Source organism: Centropristis striata, chromosome 21, assembly GCF_030273125.1.
Source record: "Centropristis striata isolate RG_2023a ecotype Rhode Island chromosome 21, C.striata_1.0, whole genome shotgun sequence".
Lineage (NCBI taxonomy): Eukaryota > Metazoa > Chordata > Actinopteri > Perciformes > Serranidae > Centropristis > Centropristis striata.
In genome coordinates this window covers 16,583,323-16,598,752 of record NC_081537.1, presented here as the reverse complement: position 1 = coordinate 16,598,752, position 15,430 = coordinate 16,583,323, and the positions used below count along the sequence as shown (strand labels likewise).

Below are 15,430 nucleotides of genomic sequence, written 5' to 3'. Positions count from 1 at the left end.
TTTGATTTCACGTTTTTGGCTGATAATGACGTTATCATACTTCACTTTATCTTTCAATGAGCAATTAATTACTCAATCAACATCTAATAGCACTGTCAACATATAAGCAATATTTCAAGGAATGAAAAAACACTTTCAAACAATGCTAGTAACATCTGTTTCTCAACACGTTGAACAACATTTTTGCTGTACAGAAAAAAGCAACATTGAAATGTTGATATTTACATATTGCTTTAACAGTGGTCCATAGTTTTGTTAAATTACAAAGACAGTTTTCAGTCAAGAATTCAGGTGCAAACCTTGAAATGTTCAGGTATTGTAATTGCACAGAATATGGTTGTGATGGATAAGGTAAAACTGCTGCCTGAGAGTTTGTGTTGCAAGTGTTTTCTTTTTACCATGTGCTATCCAAATACTCAGACAGACTCACAAGTATGTCCTTAAGGGATCATTCAGATCTTTTCAAACGGGGTTGTGCAGGTGGTTATGCATAGTCAGGGTATTAACTACAGTAGACGGCAGTCGGCATGCCTCCGGTTTGGAAAAGCATGCAGGAGTACCAGCATGGAAGCTAAGCAACTTACTTTTGTGGCAGCAAAACAAATTTTAACTACCTAAAAATAAATCATCCATGATCTCATCAAAGCCACCAGACTCCTTTGACAAAACAGTAATTTTACCTCACAAAACATGGAAGTTTCTGGAAGTACCTGGTACCAGCTGGAGTACCAGCACATGAGCAAAGGAGTATCAGCGCATGAGGTACATAAAACTACTGCTGTGGACGGTGGCGACAACACATTTTTTTAAACTTATTTTAGCCACCTAAAAACAGAAAAAATCTGCTTTTTAATGCTAAAAAGCTAATGCTATATTTTTCATATTTTCACTGCTTTGCCTTGCCAGAAGACAGCCCTTTCTCACGGGGAACTTACGCCATGATATCGATCTAATCTCTCTCAAAGCCACCAGACTCCTTTGACAAAACAGTAATTTTACCTCACACTCCTTGGTCTACCACTGCCTCAATAGATGAGTTTACTGTGTTGTATTGTGCTCCAAAGTCAGACAATTACATAAACAAACTTACTGATTGAGGCAGCGGTAGAACAGAAATTCCAATGTTTTGTGAGGGAAAATTACTGTTATTTCAAAGGAGTTTGGTTGCTTTGAAGAGAGATTAGATGGATTTCATGGCTTCAGTTCCCCGTGAGAAAGTGCTGTCTTGATGGCCGTGAAAATATTATAAATATACCACATTCCAAAACTGATATTGATTTTGCTTCTCCAAACTAGGGACTACTTACCACCGTCTACTGTAGGTAATACACTGACTATGGATCAGTACCTGATACAACCTCACTTTAAAAAAATCTGAATTATCCCTTTAAGTTGGGAGGAACTGAAAAATGCAGTTAATGCTACATAAAATAAAATCCCTTTTGAGGAGAAATAAGTAACCAAAGATGAGACACATGTTCACGTTTTGAACCAACCAAAGTGTCTTGATGGGGCTTTTGAGAAATTCTGACGGGTTTTTGTGGATTTTGTTTAATCCTCCTTAAAATGGTGACGGGGGAATCAGGTTTGAAGATAAGTCCCAGAAAAATAAGAGGGTATGGCTCTGTGTATCCCATCAGACCTCTGCTAACAGGATCACAACAGTAGTCTTTATTGATGAAGATATCACACACCGCCTCAGTTGGCAACTTGACAAAGCAGACTAAACAGCACAGGCTAAGACGTGTCTGACAGTAGCGCTGCTGCTGTTCTTTATCCAATAAGCCTCCTCATCACAGCAGGCCTAGAGAAGGGCCAGCGGTATTCGTTGGGGACGGGCCCGTTGACGTTGCTCTCAAAAAAGGAGAACATGGGGAACCAGATACGAGCTCTTCGACTCTGCTGGTAGGCTCGAGTGTTGGCTAGAGTGTGGTAGTACAGGAAGAGTCTGGTAGTGATGTAGAACGCTATGAACACGTCGATGGAGTAGTGTTCATGTGCTGCCAAGATGAAAAAGATCCCGAAGAGATTTAGGACCCAGGACAATGTGTGAATGAAGTTCCAGCTTCGTGGGGTGTCTGTTTGTGAAATAAGATGAAAGAACAGTTGAAGATGTAGTCAACAAATTCACTTTTTGTTGTTGTTGTTTTGGAGTTTTACTACACCATACAGAAATATATCATATTAATGGCTGGCAGATTATTTCTGTCCAGGTGAGACAGAGGAAGACTAGTTTTTATTACACTTGTAATACCTGTGAAGGACACTGGATGGCAACAAAGGGACCATCCTTCAGTCCAAATATGGTAACATTCTGTCTTCCTCTTCCTCGTCATTTAGTACTCTAACCCTTCTGATGTCATGGCTTTTAAAAACGGCTCATAAGTTTTTATGATTTCCATGAATTAATGTGAACAAAATCTGGCAACCACTGTGACATCATAAATAGAAATGCATGTTAAGTCTTAGCAAGTAAAAACAAATATATTATATCAAGTTTTAGTTATAAAAATATTTGGATTTTAGTAATATATTTTTTAAAGATTTTATGTTGAACAGTCATTTAAAAAAACAAGACATTTTGCAGAATCTGAACTTTAAATACATCTAATCAAATTTCAACATTAAGTTGAGTTCTGATCAAAAAAAATAAAGCTGAATTATACCTAAATTTGTGCTCTATAAGCTTTTTTTTTGTGGTAAAGAATTTGGCAAACTATCAAGAGATATTTTTTAAGGACTTAAAAATACCTTAAAAATCACATAATCTACTCACAAAATGTAATCTGAACTCAGGATCCCTAAAATAATGTGTTTAATGGCTATTTTTTATTAATTTGCAACATTAGAAGATGGGCCATTTAGTTAAACCTTTAATGAAGTTATTAAACCTTTAATAATTTATGGAAGAACAAACTGAGGAGCAGAAGTAACATTTAGGACTTCACTTTAGTCTTCTAAGAATCAAGTTATTACATGTTATTAGTTAGTAGTTCTGCCATGGCCATTTCTTTAATCATAAGATAAAAAGTTGAAGGGCTTCAAAATATAAAGTTAAGTTTAGAGCTGCAACAATTATTCGATTAATCGAACAATAATTGATTATTAAATTAATCGTCAACTATTTTGATAATCGAATAATTGGTTTGAGCAGTTTTTTAAAGACAAAGTCTTTAAACAAAGTCAAAGACAAAGACAAAGTCCAAATTCTCTGATTACAGCTTCTTCTATGTGAATATTTCTAGTTTCTTTGTTCCTTTATGACAATAAACTAAATTTCTCTTTGGTTTGTGAACACAACAAGAGATTTGAGAACGTCATCTTGTGGTTTGGGAAACACTGATTGATATTTTTCAACATTTTATATTTTTTACATTTTACATTTTTAAATAATCAACAGATTACCGATAATGAAAATAATCGTTAGTTGCAGCCCTAGTTAAGTTGTTCTGTTCCGTACTGAATGTAACATTTTAAATTAACAAATAGGAGCTCAGACATAAGAGTTACTCACACTCTGTGACAAAGAAGTTGAGTAAGGTAATAACCACAGTGTGGCCGCTGAACATGTAGTCACCACATGTGTGCACTCCAGTCAGGGTCATCCCAAAACCGCTCCAGATGGCCACAGCTCGCTGCAGTTTGGCCCACATGTCCCCGTACATCTAGAGGGAGGGAACAAGTGCAGCTATCAGTACTGTGATCTTTTAATAGGAGGCAGAGATGTAGCGTTTAAGAGAATCCTTTACCTTTCCTGAGCATTGCAGGTGCTGTCCCGGCACAGACAGCGAGGTGACAAACATGGTGATGCAGCGCAGCATGAACACCGTCCCCATGAGGCTGCACATGCGCCGCAAAAGGATGGACCTGCAAGTCGTGAGAAACAGTTAACTTCCATCACATTGCAGGTATCAAACAGCACAATCTCTGCTGGGACACCACTGCATTGTCAGGACTCTACCTGTGTTTATGGAGCAGAAGAACCAGCACCCAGATGTTACAAAGGATCACTCCACACGCTTCGGCCATTGCAAAGGCCCAAGGTATTCTAGGCACACTGTTGAAAAGAGAAAAGCAAAAAGATGAATGTTGAAGGTTATCTTTTGATCATTTGAGTCATTTTCAATAAAGAAAATCCTAACATTCTCTGGTCCAATTTTTTAAATGTGATTTGCTGCTTTTATCTGGTGTATGTCCTTGCATGTTGAATATATTGTATATAGTTTTGGATAGTTAATTAAACAACTGTTTTGACAAACATACATTATGGATTTGTTGGATAAGAAATTATTCAATAATGAAGTCAGTTAAATCATGAACTAACCTTTAGACCCAGAGCTAAAAAAAAGACCCATTTAATGTTCTAATTTCTATGTTTAAAGTTTCATGACTGGTTTTAAATAGCAAAATATGGGCTGTAAAATCACTAAATTGACTCAAAAGCTGTCATTTTGAATCTACATATTTTATAATTCCAAACAGACACTGGTGTTTCCCTGAAATCAGCTCTGCCAATAAACATGAAAAGCTCAAATCTGGTGATAAACAACGGGTCACACTACAAAGTAGGTCACTTAAAAAAAAACACTCAAAAAGGTCCCTTTGAACCAAAGCTATCCCATCAGGAATATGTGAGGACAATAATAGAAACAAGCTTCGAAGGAAGTAGGGCAATTACAATGTCCACCATCTGGTGTGATATTCTGGCACTTAATAAATATGTATATGCATTTGTTTTACTTTATCTTCGGCATTTCACAGCTGGCAAATGTCTTCATTGTTTTTCTGATGGCTAATAAATGCCCCAGCTCAGAAGAATCAAACTTAAAAAGGGAGACACTACAGGTGAATAGGGTAATTTTTTTTAAACTTCTAGATGTCCCCATGAAACTTCCCCAGGTTGTTATCTAGATTAAGACAATATTTTATTGCATTATAAGTCAGAAAATACTGTCAAATAAAAATGCTATTAAAAAAAATCTATTTTTGTCATGTTTTTAGGAACAAATCGTTCTATAAATCAGGGTATAAATGATATATAGACAAACCCCTCAGTAAAAACCTTCAGAATATAGTTAGGAATAAACCTGAATAAAAGTTTGGTGCCTGTTAGTGGAGCTCAAGTTGAGATTTATGGCTCAGAGAATAAGAAAAAAAACATTTAAAGATGTCATAGATTCTTAATGGAAATTACTATTTCAAGACAAATATTGAATCTAATTCATATCAACAACAATATAGAACATTTAAAACACATCATATTGTGCAGGAGAGTGGGAGCTTTCTAAAGATGTCTGTGATGATTAGGTTTAGACTACGTTTGTAGTACTACACGCTGCAATAGAATGCTAACTTTAAGTGAATTTATTTAGTACAAAATATGGTAAAATATACACCTAAATGTTTGTTTTGGGTGTTTTCTTTCAACTGTTCTGAAGGAAGACATGCAATTACAGAAAAAAGGCCAAAACCTTTAAACTGACCAGTGCATGAGAAAACAGTGTTTGTTTGTTTTTGCCTGTAGTGTCTCGCCTTAAAGAATGTTTGAGTTGTCACACACCCACCTGTCGAGGAAAATATCTGGCAGTGGAGGGTAAGTGCGCATGTCAGGCACTCTCTCATGCACTATGACCATGACGAAGGACGTGAAGCCAAACACAAACACAACGTAGATGGAGCTCAGCACTGTCTTCCAGTACTCTGGATCCAGGCGCCTCGTCTGCTGCTTGTACTTCCCATTAGTGTACTGGTGATACTCCTCTCCCACTGGTGCTGTGTCAGTGCTGTCACAGTCTCTGCCTGGGTCTCCATTACACAGCCAGTCCAAACTGCCTCCGGAGCCTGTCGGAGAGTGGCCGTCAAAGGGAAGACCCAGCTCCTCCAACACGTCAATGTTCTGTTTCTGTAGTTTGCGGATGGACACCATTAACCGTTTGATGTCGCCCAGCACCTTGAGCTCCAGCGGCGGTGAGCGGAGGTCATATTCACTAAGGGCGAGCAGGCTGGTGCCGTCTAGTCGGTGTTTGTTGCACAGCAGGTCTACATAGTCACAGAAGCCCTCTTCCCTCAACCACTTGGCGACGTGTTTGGGCGTCCAGCGACGTACGCTCAGATTGATCATTGCCTCCTCACTCTGAAGGCTGGACAAAAGGACATAATTTAAGGGATGCATGAAAAGGAAAAATAATCTTATATTTGGATACTATGCAGTTTCTCATCAGCTTAATAATCAAAACCTGACAAGTTTTATTAAACCATCCAAACAAAACTCTTTGTAGTATTATATACTTCACAAAACCTTATAACATGTTCACACTCCTGGTATTAAAAATACCACTACATTTCTGAATGTAACAGCAATATTTAAATATCAATAATGCAAAATATATTAAACATGTCTTTTGCAGTTTACGTTCTTTATTTTTTATACAGTTAAAGTGGTTGATAGCAACCAAAAGCCACAAATTGGTAGCCAATTTTGTTACCATCATTTCAAGTTTATGCACACATGAAGGTAAGAAAAGCTTAGACACAGAAAGTAAAGACAGATGATTAAATACCCGTTAGCTCTGACCTAATCAAATCTGACTGATATAACAGCTGTTAACACAAGTAAAGGAGCAATTCTGACCCTTAAATGCTCATTATTTTTTCAAGAAAAGTACATCAAAAAGCTTTATAATCATACTTTGCAGTTTATAGAAGCAGATTCTGTGCAGAAGAATACAAATTAAATACTTTGGCGTAATCTGTCAAATTAGACCTCATTATGTTAAATACTCAATACCACTGACTAGACAGGATTTCAGCTGAAACAAGTGAAATCACCCTTACTGTCAATATCAGTTCCTTATTGACTTCCTCAGCAACAAACAAAAGAATCTCAAGGAGAAGTGAGCACTGATTTTTTTAAATTTTTTCCCAATGAATCAGCAATATTAATCCCAAAGAAAACCATGCAATACTGCCACATAGACAGAAAACAGCTTGTGACAAAATTAAAAGTGATAAACAAGTTGAAGACGACTCCTAAACTGGAGAGTCAAGCTGAGCATTCACACCTTTAGCAAATATATGAGGCAAACACTGGCAAGAATTTCCTAAGGCAAGTTTGCACACACCCTAAAAATGTAGGTGAAGGAGCAGACATTTCCCCCAAGGCCAGACAGTGACTGGGACTTTTGAAATGGTTATAGACTTCTATCCCCAATCTCATTATTAGCTGACACTATCCTGCACACTAAAGAGAATAATCCTCGTTTAGCCTTGACTTCAGTGTCACTGGAAACAAACTCTTAAGTCTGTTTATAGGGTTGTTAAGACATCCAAACAATGTTAGCATGCCTACCTGTTGAAGGATTACATTATATGATGGCCCTGTGGCTTATTTTGCAAACAGATCCGCTATAACTAATTATAAACGCTCAGTGACTTTGTCCAGCAAAAACCACCCACCTGCACTAACCTACATCCCTTGCTATCAATAAGGTGGGGCCAGAAGCTAATTCTGCTTATTTCTATAAATATCTTGTAAACTAACTGGCCAACTCGGTTAACGGTGTATTTAACCGCAAGCATACCTGGGGTGGAAATGAAAACAAGCGAAAGCATCCTCTGTTTTATCACAATAACTCTTCCCAAGCAGGCTAATTCAGCTCTGGCTAACGGTAGCTAACGAGCTAATAGCTAGCTTAATCAATGTGTGTGCGTTACGGTCACTCACCCGGCCTGAGATGTGACAGAAGACGACACGGAAACGTATTTATTCAGCTAGCTAGCTAAATGGCATCTCACGAGAATCTGAGGAAATCATATTAGCGTTTGCTGTAATGACACACAGGGCTTGATGGAAATCATTTCGCCCTGGCTTCGCGCTGGTTAGCATATCTGTTGACAACACTGGGCGGTAATGTCTGGAGGAGTGGCGCACGTAAAAAAATATACGGTACTTGCGGCTCCAGCCGAGCAGCAGTGACATCTACTGGTGGAAATACGGCACTGCAAAGTCTTTAACTATTATGATGCAAAGAAATGAAGTCTGTGCAATTAACCCATTGAAGTTTGGGGCTATTTTGTCGGTTCTGGACTTCTTTTCATTCTGCCTGTATAAACCACTTAAAAATGTTTACCATGACGTGTTGCTATCATTGTTGTCAGCACAACCTCACCTATTTGACCTTTTTGTTGAATGTCATTTTCCCCAGTTTTTTTGGAAAAAAATTGAAGTTTACATCACCTCACATTCCAACCTACCAATTAATTTGAAACCCTTAGATATACTTTTACATTAACAACATCAACACTTAATTAATTTGATTATTTTAATGGCGAAATTCCACATTCACAAGGCCACATTTTCCAAAGGTCCACCCTTCTTTCCTGCTTTTGAAATTGAATTTAATAACTACCTTGATTGTATTAAAACAGTCGATAATAACAAATGTATACATTCTCTTAACATAATTCAAGAAATATTTGGAGAAATGTAATATGTCATGCCTTTTTCTTTATTTCTTCCCTCCTTCCCTTTTAATTTAATTATTTTTATTATTCTGTTTAATTTATACCTGTGCTGACTGATGCACTTCATTCACTTTGTCTCATATTTATTTATTTTCAATTTTGTGATGCCAGACTTTGTTTGTTCAATCCGACATGAATGTTCTGACTGTATTTGAATTTCTCAATAAAGTTGGAAAAAAAAAACCTCACCAATTTGACCTGGTAATTATTTTTTTTACTTTTGACTTCCTGGATAAAAATTTTGAACACAAAAACAAAAACACACATAAAAACATAGCAAAAAAACACAGATGACAAAACAGTAAACACAAAAGATTGCATTATAAATGCTGAATGCACACTGCAAAATTAGAAAAATCTCTGCAAAAAAGTAAAATCATGTTACTACACTTGGTCGAGGTGTTTTTTTACCTTTGCTGAAAAAGGGTTAAATCATTAAATTGGACATGGAAACTTCTAGAAAAGCCAAAACTTTAGAGAAAAGCTGACAGCAGGGCTCCATGCTGCTTTGTTTTTTATGACGTGACGTCATGAAGAAGTCGTGCTCCAGCGCTTTCGTGGACTCCAGAGGGTTACATGCAATATGCAGATTACTTTAAAATGTAATTAGTTACTGAATTAAAAATTACATGTCAGTATAAATGCAACTCATTGGATTACAATAAAATGAAATCCAAGACAAATACTTTGGATTACTTTAGTAGTTCCATAAATGCACTTTTTTCTTATCAAAGTATCTCAAAAATGTTTTGTGCAAATAAATTGCATGTTGCAATTTTTAGCAAGCAATTGGTCAAATGTAATTACTCCCACCAAAACAGTTCTGGCACAAACTAAACTACAAACTACACCTATCTGGGTTGAGTAATCTGATTTAATCAAGTTATCCATTTCATAGTAACAATAATATAAATGCAATTTATTTTTACATTAATCTGGGCTGATTATTTTTTTGGAATCTGATTACAATTACATGTAATCTGTTACTATCCAACCTTGAAATTCCTCAAACTACCACAGAATGTATAAATGAAATATGTAGAGGTGTGAGGTTGACCAACATTTAGATTAGGGGGTCACTGATTTAATTTTAGACCAGGGGAACCACCTGTCCTTGTCAGTACCAACATGGTTGTAGTAAAGCCTCAACTAGAGTTTGAAAATAAATGTTGTGAGAAGAAATCATACAAATGGGTAAATTCAGAGTTGTGATGTAGGCAACAACCAAGATTCATGCAGTCAACTATGAACAATCTGCAGGAAACTCCATCTGTAAAAGACTTGGTGAAGGTTTTATATGGAGGAAAAAGATTTGGCAATCATGCGGATGAAGTTTGGCCTAATCTATTGATTGGTGACATGTAAGTCAATGCTTTTGATGGTTTAGAGAACAACAGGAATTGTTTATTTCTAATGTGATTATTTTGTTATAATTCTTGTTTCCTTTGTCCACAGGTCAGTGGCCAATGATCGCTACAGTCTGTGGAAGCTGGGAATCACTCATGTTGTGAACGCAGCTCATGGGAGGATGCACTGTCAGGGGAGTCATGACTTCTATGGCTCCACTGTGGATTATTATGGAGTGCCTGCAGATGACTCACCGTCCTTTGACCTCTCTCGCTATTTCTTTCCCTCTGCTGAGTATATTCAGAGTGCACTTGACACGGCTGGTGGTAAATATCATGTTGCTTTATTGTCACTCAGTTTTATCTCTCTGCAAGTCACTACAGAATAAAAATCCCAGCATCATCTCGGGCTTTAGCCTCACCGTAATCTTTTACTTCTTCTCCACCAGCTCGGGTTTTTGTCCACTGTGCAGTCGGAGTGAGCAGATCTGCCTCCCTCGTCCTCGCCTACCTAATGATCCACCATCATTACACACTGCTACAGGCCATCAATAAGGTCAAAGAGCACCGATGGATTTTCCCAAACAGAGGATTCCTCAAACAACTTCGTGCTTTGGATATGAAACTATGCAAGACATCATGAGTGATTCTGCACCTTAAAAAACAAATTGATTTTCTAAGTTAGAGAATCTCAAACGCCTGCTTTCCTCATGATAAATGAAGAATTCAGTATCTGCCAGTGGAGGGAGATACTGTACTTTGATTTTAATCAGGTTGTTTGAGGAATGCTATTGAATCTATTGATGCTGGTGCTGTGGTTAATGTGAATCATGCTGCCTGTTCACAGGTTATTGACCCCTATATTAGCAGGATATCAGTGGAATCAACTCACCCTGAGGCAGAATCCATCCCAAGACTTTATGAAACAAAATTACTTGTTTGACCTACGTTGAAGAAAATTTTCATCCACTATGTTGTGAATTCACTTTCCACAACATGCACAATCAATAGATGGTTTTAAACTGAGTGTACTTTAGTTGTAAGCAAAGTTCATTTTACATTTTAAAGTTATTATTAATGTAATTTTCAGTTCTGTATCTGTTGTGTGAAATAAAAGTGAATGCTTGACAACATGGCTGCTGTAATCATATATAATTTTTCTCATGGTTATTGAATAAACTTAAAGTTGCAATTAAAATTTTATTTTTAAGGAAAAAATATAAATAATTTCTACCACAATTACACCAAAATATTGGAAGATAAAAACTTCACTTGCACATTTTTAAATTTAATTTAACCATAATTTAACAGTAAAATCCTGTACTTTATTCTTAATTCCCCATTTTTTTATTTGATTAATTTATTTATATGCTGCCTTCTAAATTTCTTAGATGTGTTGAGTTGCAGTGGGGTAGAATTTGTTCTCATGACCTCAGTATTTCTTAAATCATGGCCACGACCCTGCCATCAGGTCTTAAAGTCCATGAAAAAACAGTAATCAGTGTGTTCAATGGTTTTATTTTGTGCATAATTGCTTGTCAAGGATTTAACTGCCAAGATTATCTCAGCTGCTTTTCATAATTTACACACTGTTCACATGCTGATCGGAATCTACAATGAGTGGAAAATGTTCCTGTTTGTTTTCTGCATTTTACACATGTAGTGTCAGTGTCCTCTTAACTAATGTTTTGTTGTTCCAGTGGTAAACTGGTTTCAGCCAATATTATGACATAGACAGGGGCAGATTTTACCATTGGCAAGGTAAGCAACTGCCTGAGGCCCCTGACTAAAAAGGCATCAAACAGTTATACATTTATTATGGTGTTTAAATATGAAAAATATTGAATTATGTTAATAATCCCACCTGAAATAAATTACAAAATCCCCCCAAAATGCTTAAAAAAAACATGCAACTCAGCTGTATAGTACATTGCACTAAAATATGATCCATTATTATTATTATTATTATTAAGTAAAATATCCAGCATGAACCTATATAAGAATTAAAAGCTACAGCTTGAGCAGAAGTTAGGTACATTGTGCTGATAATGTCTCTTTTTCACTGTTCACTTAAAAAAAATATAAATGCAGGACTTTAATGGTGAAGTATTAACAGTTTTACCAATAAAAGTTCACATATTTGAGATTTCCATGTTTTTTTTATTATAAAGCAGGTCTATTTGCTATATTAATGCTGTGAAAGTAGCAAAATCCACACAGAAATGTACACACTTTTCTTAACCTGTGCCTTTTAACGTGACATCAGAACTTTTGTAAGGCTGTAATTTTTCAACTATACTACAACATATATATATGTAGGAAGTGCCGCTACACTGCTGTTACACTTATTGCACAACATGGCATGTTCAAAACAGATTACAAATCTTCCTGTGATTAAAGTTTTCTCGTGTATTTAAGCCTACTTCTGATTCCTTCTGCAACCTACATATGTGTGTGACGTGTTAAGAGAACTTGATGCAACATTGGAGCTGAGACCCTGTTCATTCCTATGAAAACTGCTCTCTAGTGTCGCATGAAGCCAACTTCCATGTCTAAGATTACCCAGAACTTCCGCATCTATAACAGCTTTTCTGAGAACACACAACAGGTCTTTGAATCAGACAATCTGGTAAACATTACAACATGAAAAAGCTCAGATTTCCTTGGACTATTACATCTTGTAAATCGGATTTAGAGTAAGATGCAGAATTCATTGAATCTCTCTCATCTAGATTTAGTTTGACTCATCTGATGTAGACTGCTGGGATTAGCCTGCCATTGGCTGCCTATTTCAGATGCCATTCTTTTTTCCTTCTACGATCAATCTTGCTCTGACACCCTTGTTGCATCCTGAGCTCTTTATTCACCATTTCAAATAAATGCTTGGGTAAAATATTCTCCAAAACAAAGCGTATGCACAGTTATTAGCTGAGCCTCTTCATGCACAGGAAAACCCATACAGCTACACCTACATCTCATTAGAACCACACATTCGCTCACATATACTGATTTTATTTTTATGTATATAATCAGATGGGATTTGATCCTGCCAAATACACCACTGTAGATGCATCAATAAGCAGAAGCAGCACTTTAAATAATCAATCAATAACCCTCTCCTGGTCAAAACGACCGGCAGACATTTATTGACTGATTTTGTATAGGCCTACATCATCTGTACTGACTTTTTCCACAACATATCACTTCTGCAACATCTTACATAAGTATTCACGAGAGGCCATTACATTTATTGGCTTAAAAGAGAGGTTAATTATGTTTTTTCTTCAATTTGAAAGCTGAAATGGGTGAAATTGACCCGCAACATAAGAGGAGGGTTAAAAGAGACACTCGCAGCAGTGTGAGGGCTGTTTCATGTCATGTGCAGCCAGCGGCAAAGCTTAATTTTTTCCCCCTCTTCAGCCAATTTACTTTCACAAGATATTTATGTCAGACCGGTAAACTAGCTGCACGAAGCTGTTGCAGTATTTCTGTTCCATAAACGTTGCATTAAAGTGGACTCTCTGTCATCCGCTATAAGCAATGCACTTAAACATTTTGCCCATAATTGCATCCAATTATCACAGCTTTATGGAATGATTCATCTCTGTTTGAGGCTTATTAAATTAGAGCGGTGTGAAAAGCAGAGCAGGCTGCCCTGTTTGTTGTTCTGCCCTCTGCATGAGTAAGACTACACGCTAGGTTAAGCACTAAATTGGGTAACTGTCCAGTGACGGCAGATAAACACCTGCTCGTACACATCATCCTGAGCTGGAGTTGACGGGAACTACTTTGATACAACAAACATTTGGGCCAGTAATCAAGACCGGGGACTTGGACTTAAAATGTCAAACTTGAAAGGCAAGAGAAAAGAATATCTGAGTGTGAAGGATCTGCAGAAGGTTTTGGACTCATGTAAACTACATCTGAGCCAAGTTGACGAGGTCTGGCCAAACATATACATAGGGAATGTGTAAGTATGCATTTGCTTTCAGACTTTTTATGAGATTGAGGAAATGTGAAACATGTTACTTGTAATGTAAAACAGCCACAGCCCCTCCAAATGTTTGCATTATACTGTTGTAATGCTTAGCGTACACATTGAACTTTGTCTTTGTCTCTTTGTCTTGTTAGGGCAGTAGCCCAAAACAAGACTGCCTTGCAGAAATTAGGTATAACTCATGTTTTAAACGCTGCTCACTCGAAGCGAGGCAGCATAGGGAACCAAAGCTTTTATGGCAACAGCTTTGTGTATTGTGGCATTCCAGCAGATGACTCGACACACTTTGATCTGGATGTTTACTTCAAGCCGGCAGCTGATTTCATTCATAAGGCTCTGAAGGCACCTGGTGGTAAGACTCTTCTATTTTTATTTTACGTGAAATGTCATTTTTGTTGAGTAATTTGCTGCAAAAATATGGTCGATTTTTTTTCAATCTCTGCACGACATGTTTTATTTCACTCCATAAATCCGAATAAACCTATCCACTCAAATTCAACCATCATGCTGTCCTTTCAATGTCACCTGTCACCACATTGTAACACAGCTTGTAAAGGTATGTAAGTGTATTTTCAGACAGCAGTAGTAATAAGGGTCTTACCTTGCAGAATTTAAGTCTATAATGTGACCATGGCTCCTTTCAAAGAAACTATCAAGCAGAGGACAAGTTGGGATTAAAGAGACAGTCGGGCCCAGCTTGCAAAGGGACCTTAAATGAACAAAGGCGATGAATTGTAGGCACTATTTTTAGCTCACAGCAGGAAGAAAGAAAGGCCACAGCATGAGACGGGCAGTCATGTATGATATTAATAAGACTGAGGCCTCTCACTAATCCTTCCTTCACACCCCCTCCCCTCTCCCTTTGTCTTGTCTGTTCTTCAGGGAAAGTTCTGGTGCACTGCATCATGGGAATGAGCCGGTCATCGACCTTGGTGTTGGCGTACCTCATGATCTACCATCAGCTCACGCTCAAGTTGGCTTTGCAGAAATTGATCCAGAAGAGAGCCATCTACCCCAACAAGAATTTCCTGGCTTTGCTGCTGGATCTGGATCTTCAGCTGACAAGAAAAAAGAAATCATGTCAGATCCTGTAATCAAGAGATGTTTACTCTTTTCAGGCAGTGAAGCGTCGAAGGAAGGTGATGCCGGTCAGTCTGTCGGTCCAGGCTGAAATATTTCTTGTGGATAGTCATGAAATTTGGTTCAACTGATGAATTTCTGTAAGGCCCAGCTGTACTTAATAATAAATCATGTTTGCATGTTAAACAAAGCAAAAAGAAGGGAGAAGCTGCACACATATTAACACTTAGTTTTCTTTATTAGCATGTCAACAATAACATATTAACAAAGATATTGGAAGGACAAAACATTTGCACAGACATATTAACTCTTGATCTTTTGGGTGTTTTAGCACATTAGCATTAGCATATTACACCAACATGTTAAAAAATTTAACATGCTAAGTATGTACATGTTGAAGTAACAATCTCAAAGATTTTCATTGAAATAAATGTCTGTTCAAGCACCACCAATCACCAAAATAGGCAGCACAATGGTTACCTTG

The 15,430-nt window shown here is 37.2% G+C and overlaps 3 protein-coding genes across 3 annotated transcripts; 2 read left to right on the top strand and 1 right to left on the bottom strand.

The window, feature by feature from the left end:
- Positions 1–472: 472 nt before the first annotated feature.
- LOC131959723 (sphingomyelin synthase-related protein 1-like) lies at positions 473–14,840 on the bottom strand. The gene is given in 8 exon segments (XM_059324935.1): positions 473–2,078; positions 3,515–3,665; positions 3,750–3,867; positions 3,962–4,057; positions 5,565–6,140; positions 14,468–14,538; positions 14,540–14,575; positions 14,811–14,840. Coding segments are annotated over 8 exon segments (1,368 nt in total). The 5' UTR covers positions 14,826–14,840; the 3' UTR covers positions 473–1,773.
- Positions 9,652–10,512, top strand: LOC131959721 (dual specificity protein phosphatase 13-like). The gene is given in 3 exon segments (XM_059324933.1): positions 9,652–9,884; positions 9,979–10,196; positions 10,319–10,512. Coding segments are annotated over 3 exon segments (645 nt in total).
- Positions 13,712–15,055, top strand: LOC131959722 (dual specificity protein phosphatase 13-like). Its single transcript, XM_059324934.1, has 3 exons — positions 13,712–13,839; positions 14,001–14,218; positions 14,749–15,055. The coding sequence occupies exons 1-3, from the start codon at positions 13,712–13,714 to the stop codon at positions 14,958–14,960; spliced, it is 558 nt and encodes a 185-aa protein (XP_059180917.1). The 3' UTR covers positions 14,961–15,055.
- The last annotated feature ends 375 nt before the right edge of the window (positions 15,056–15,430 follow it).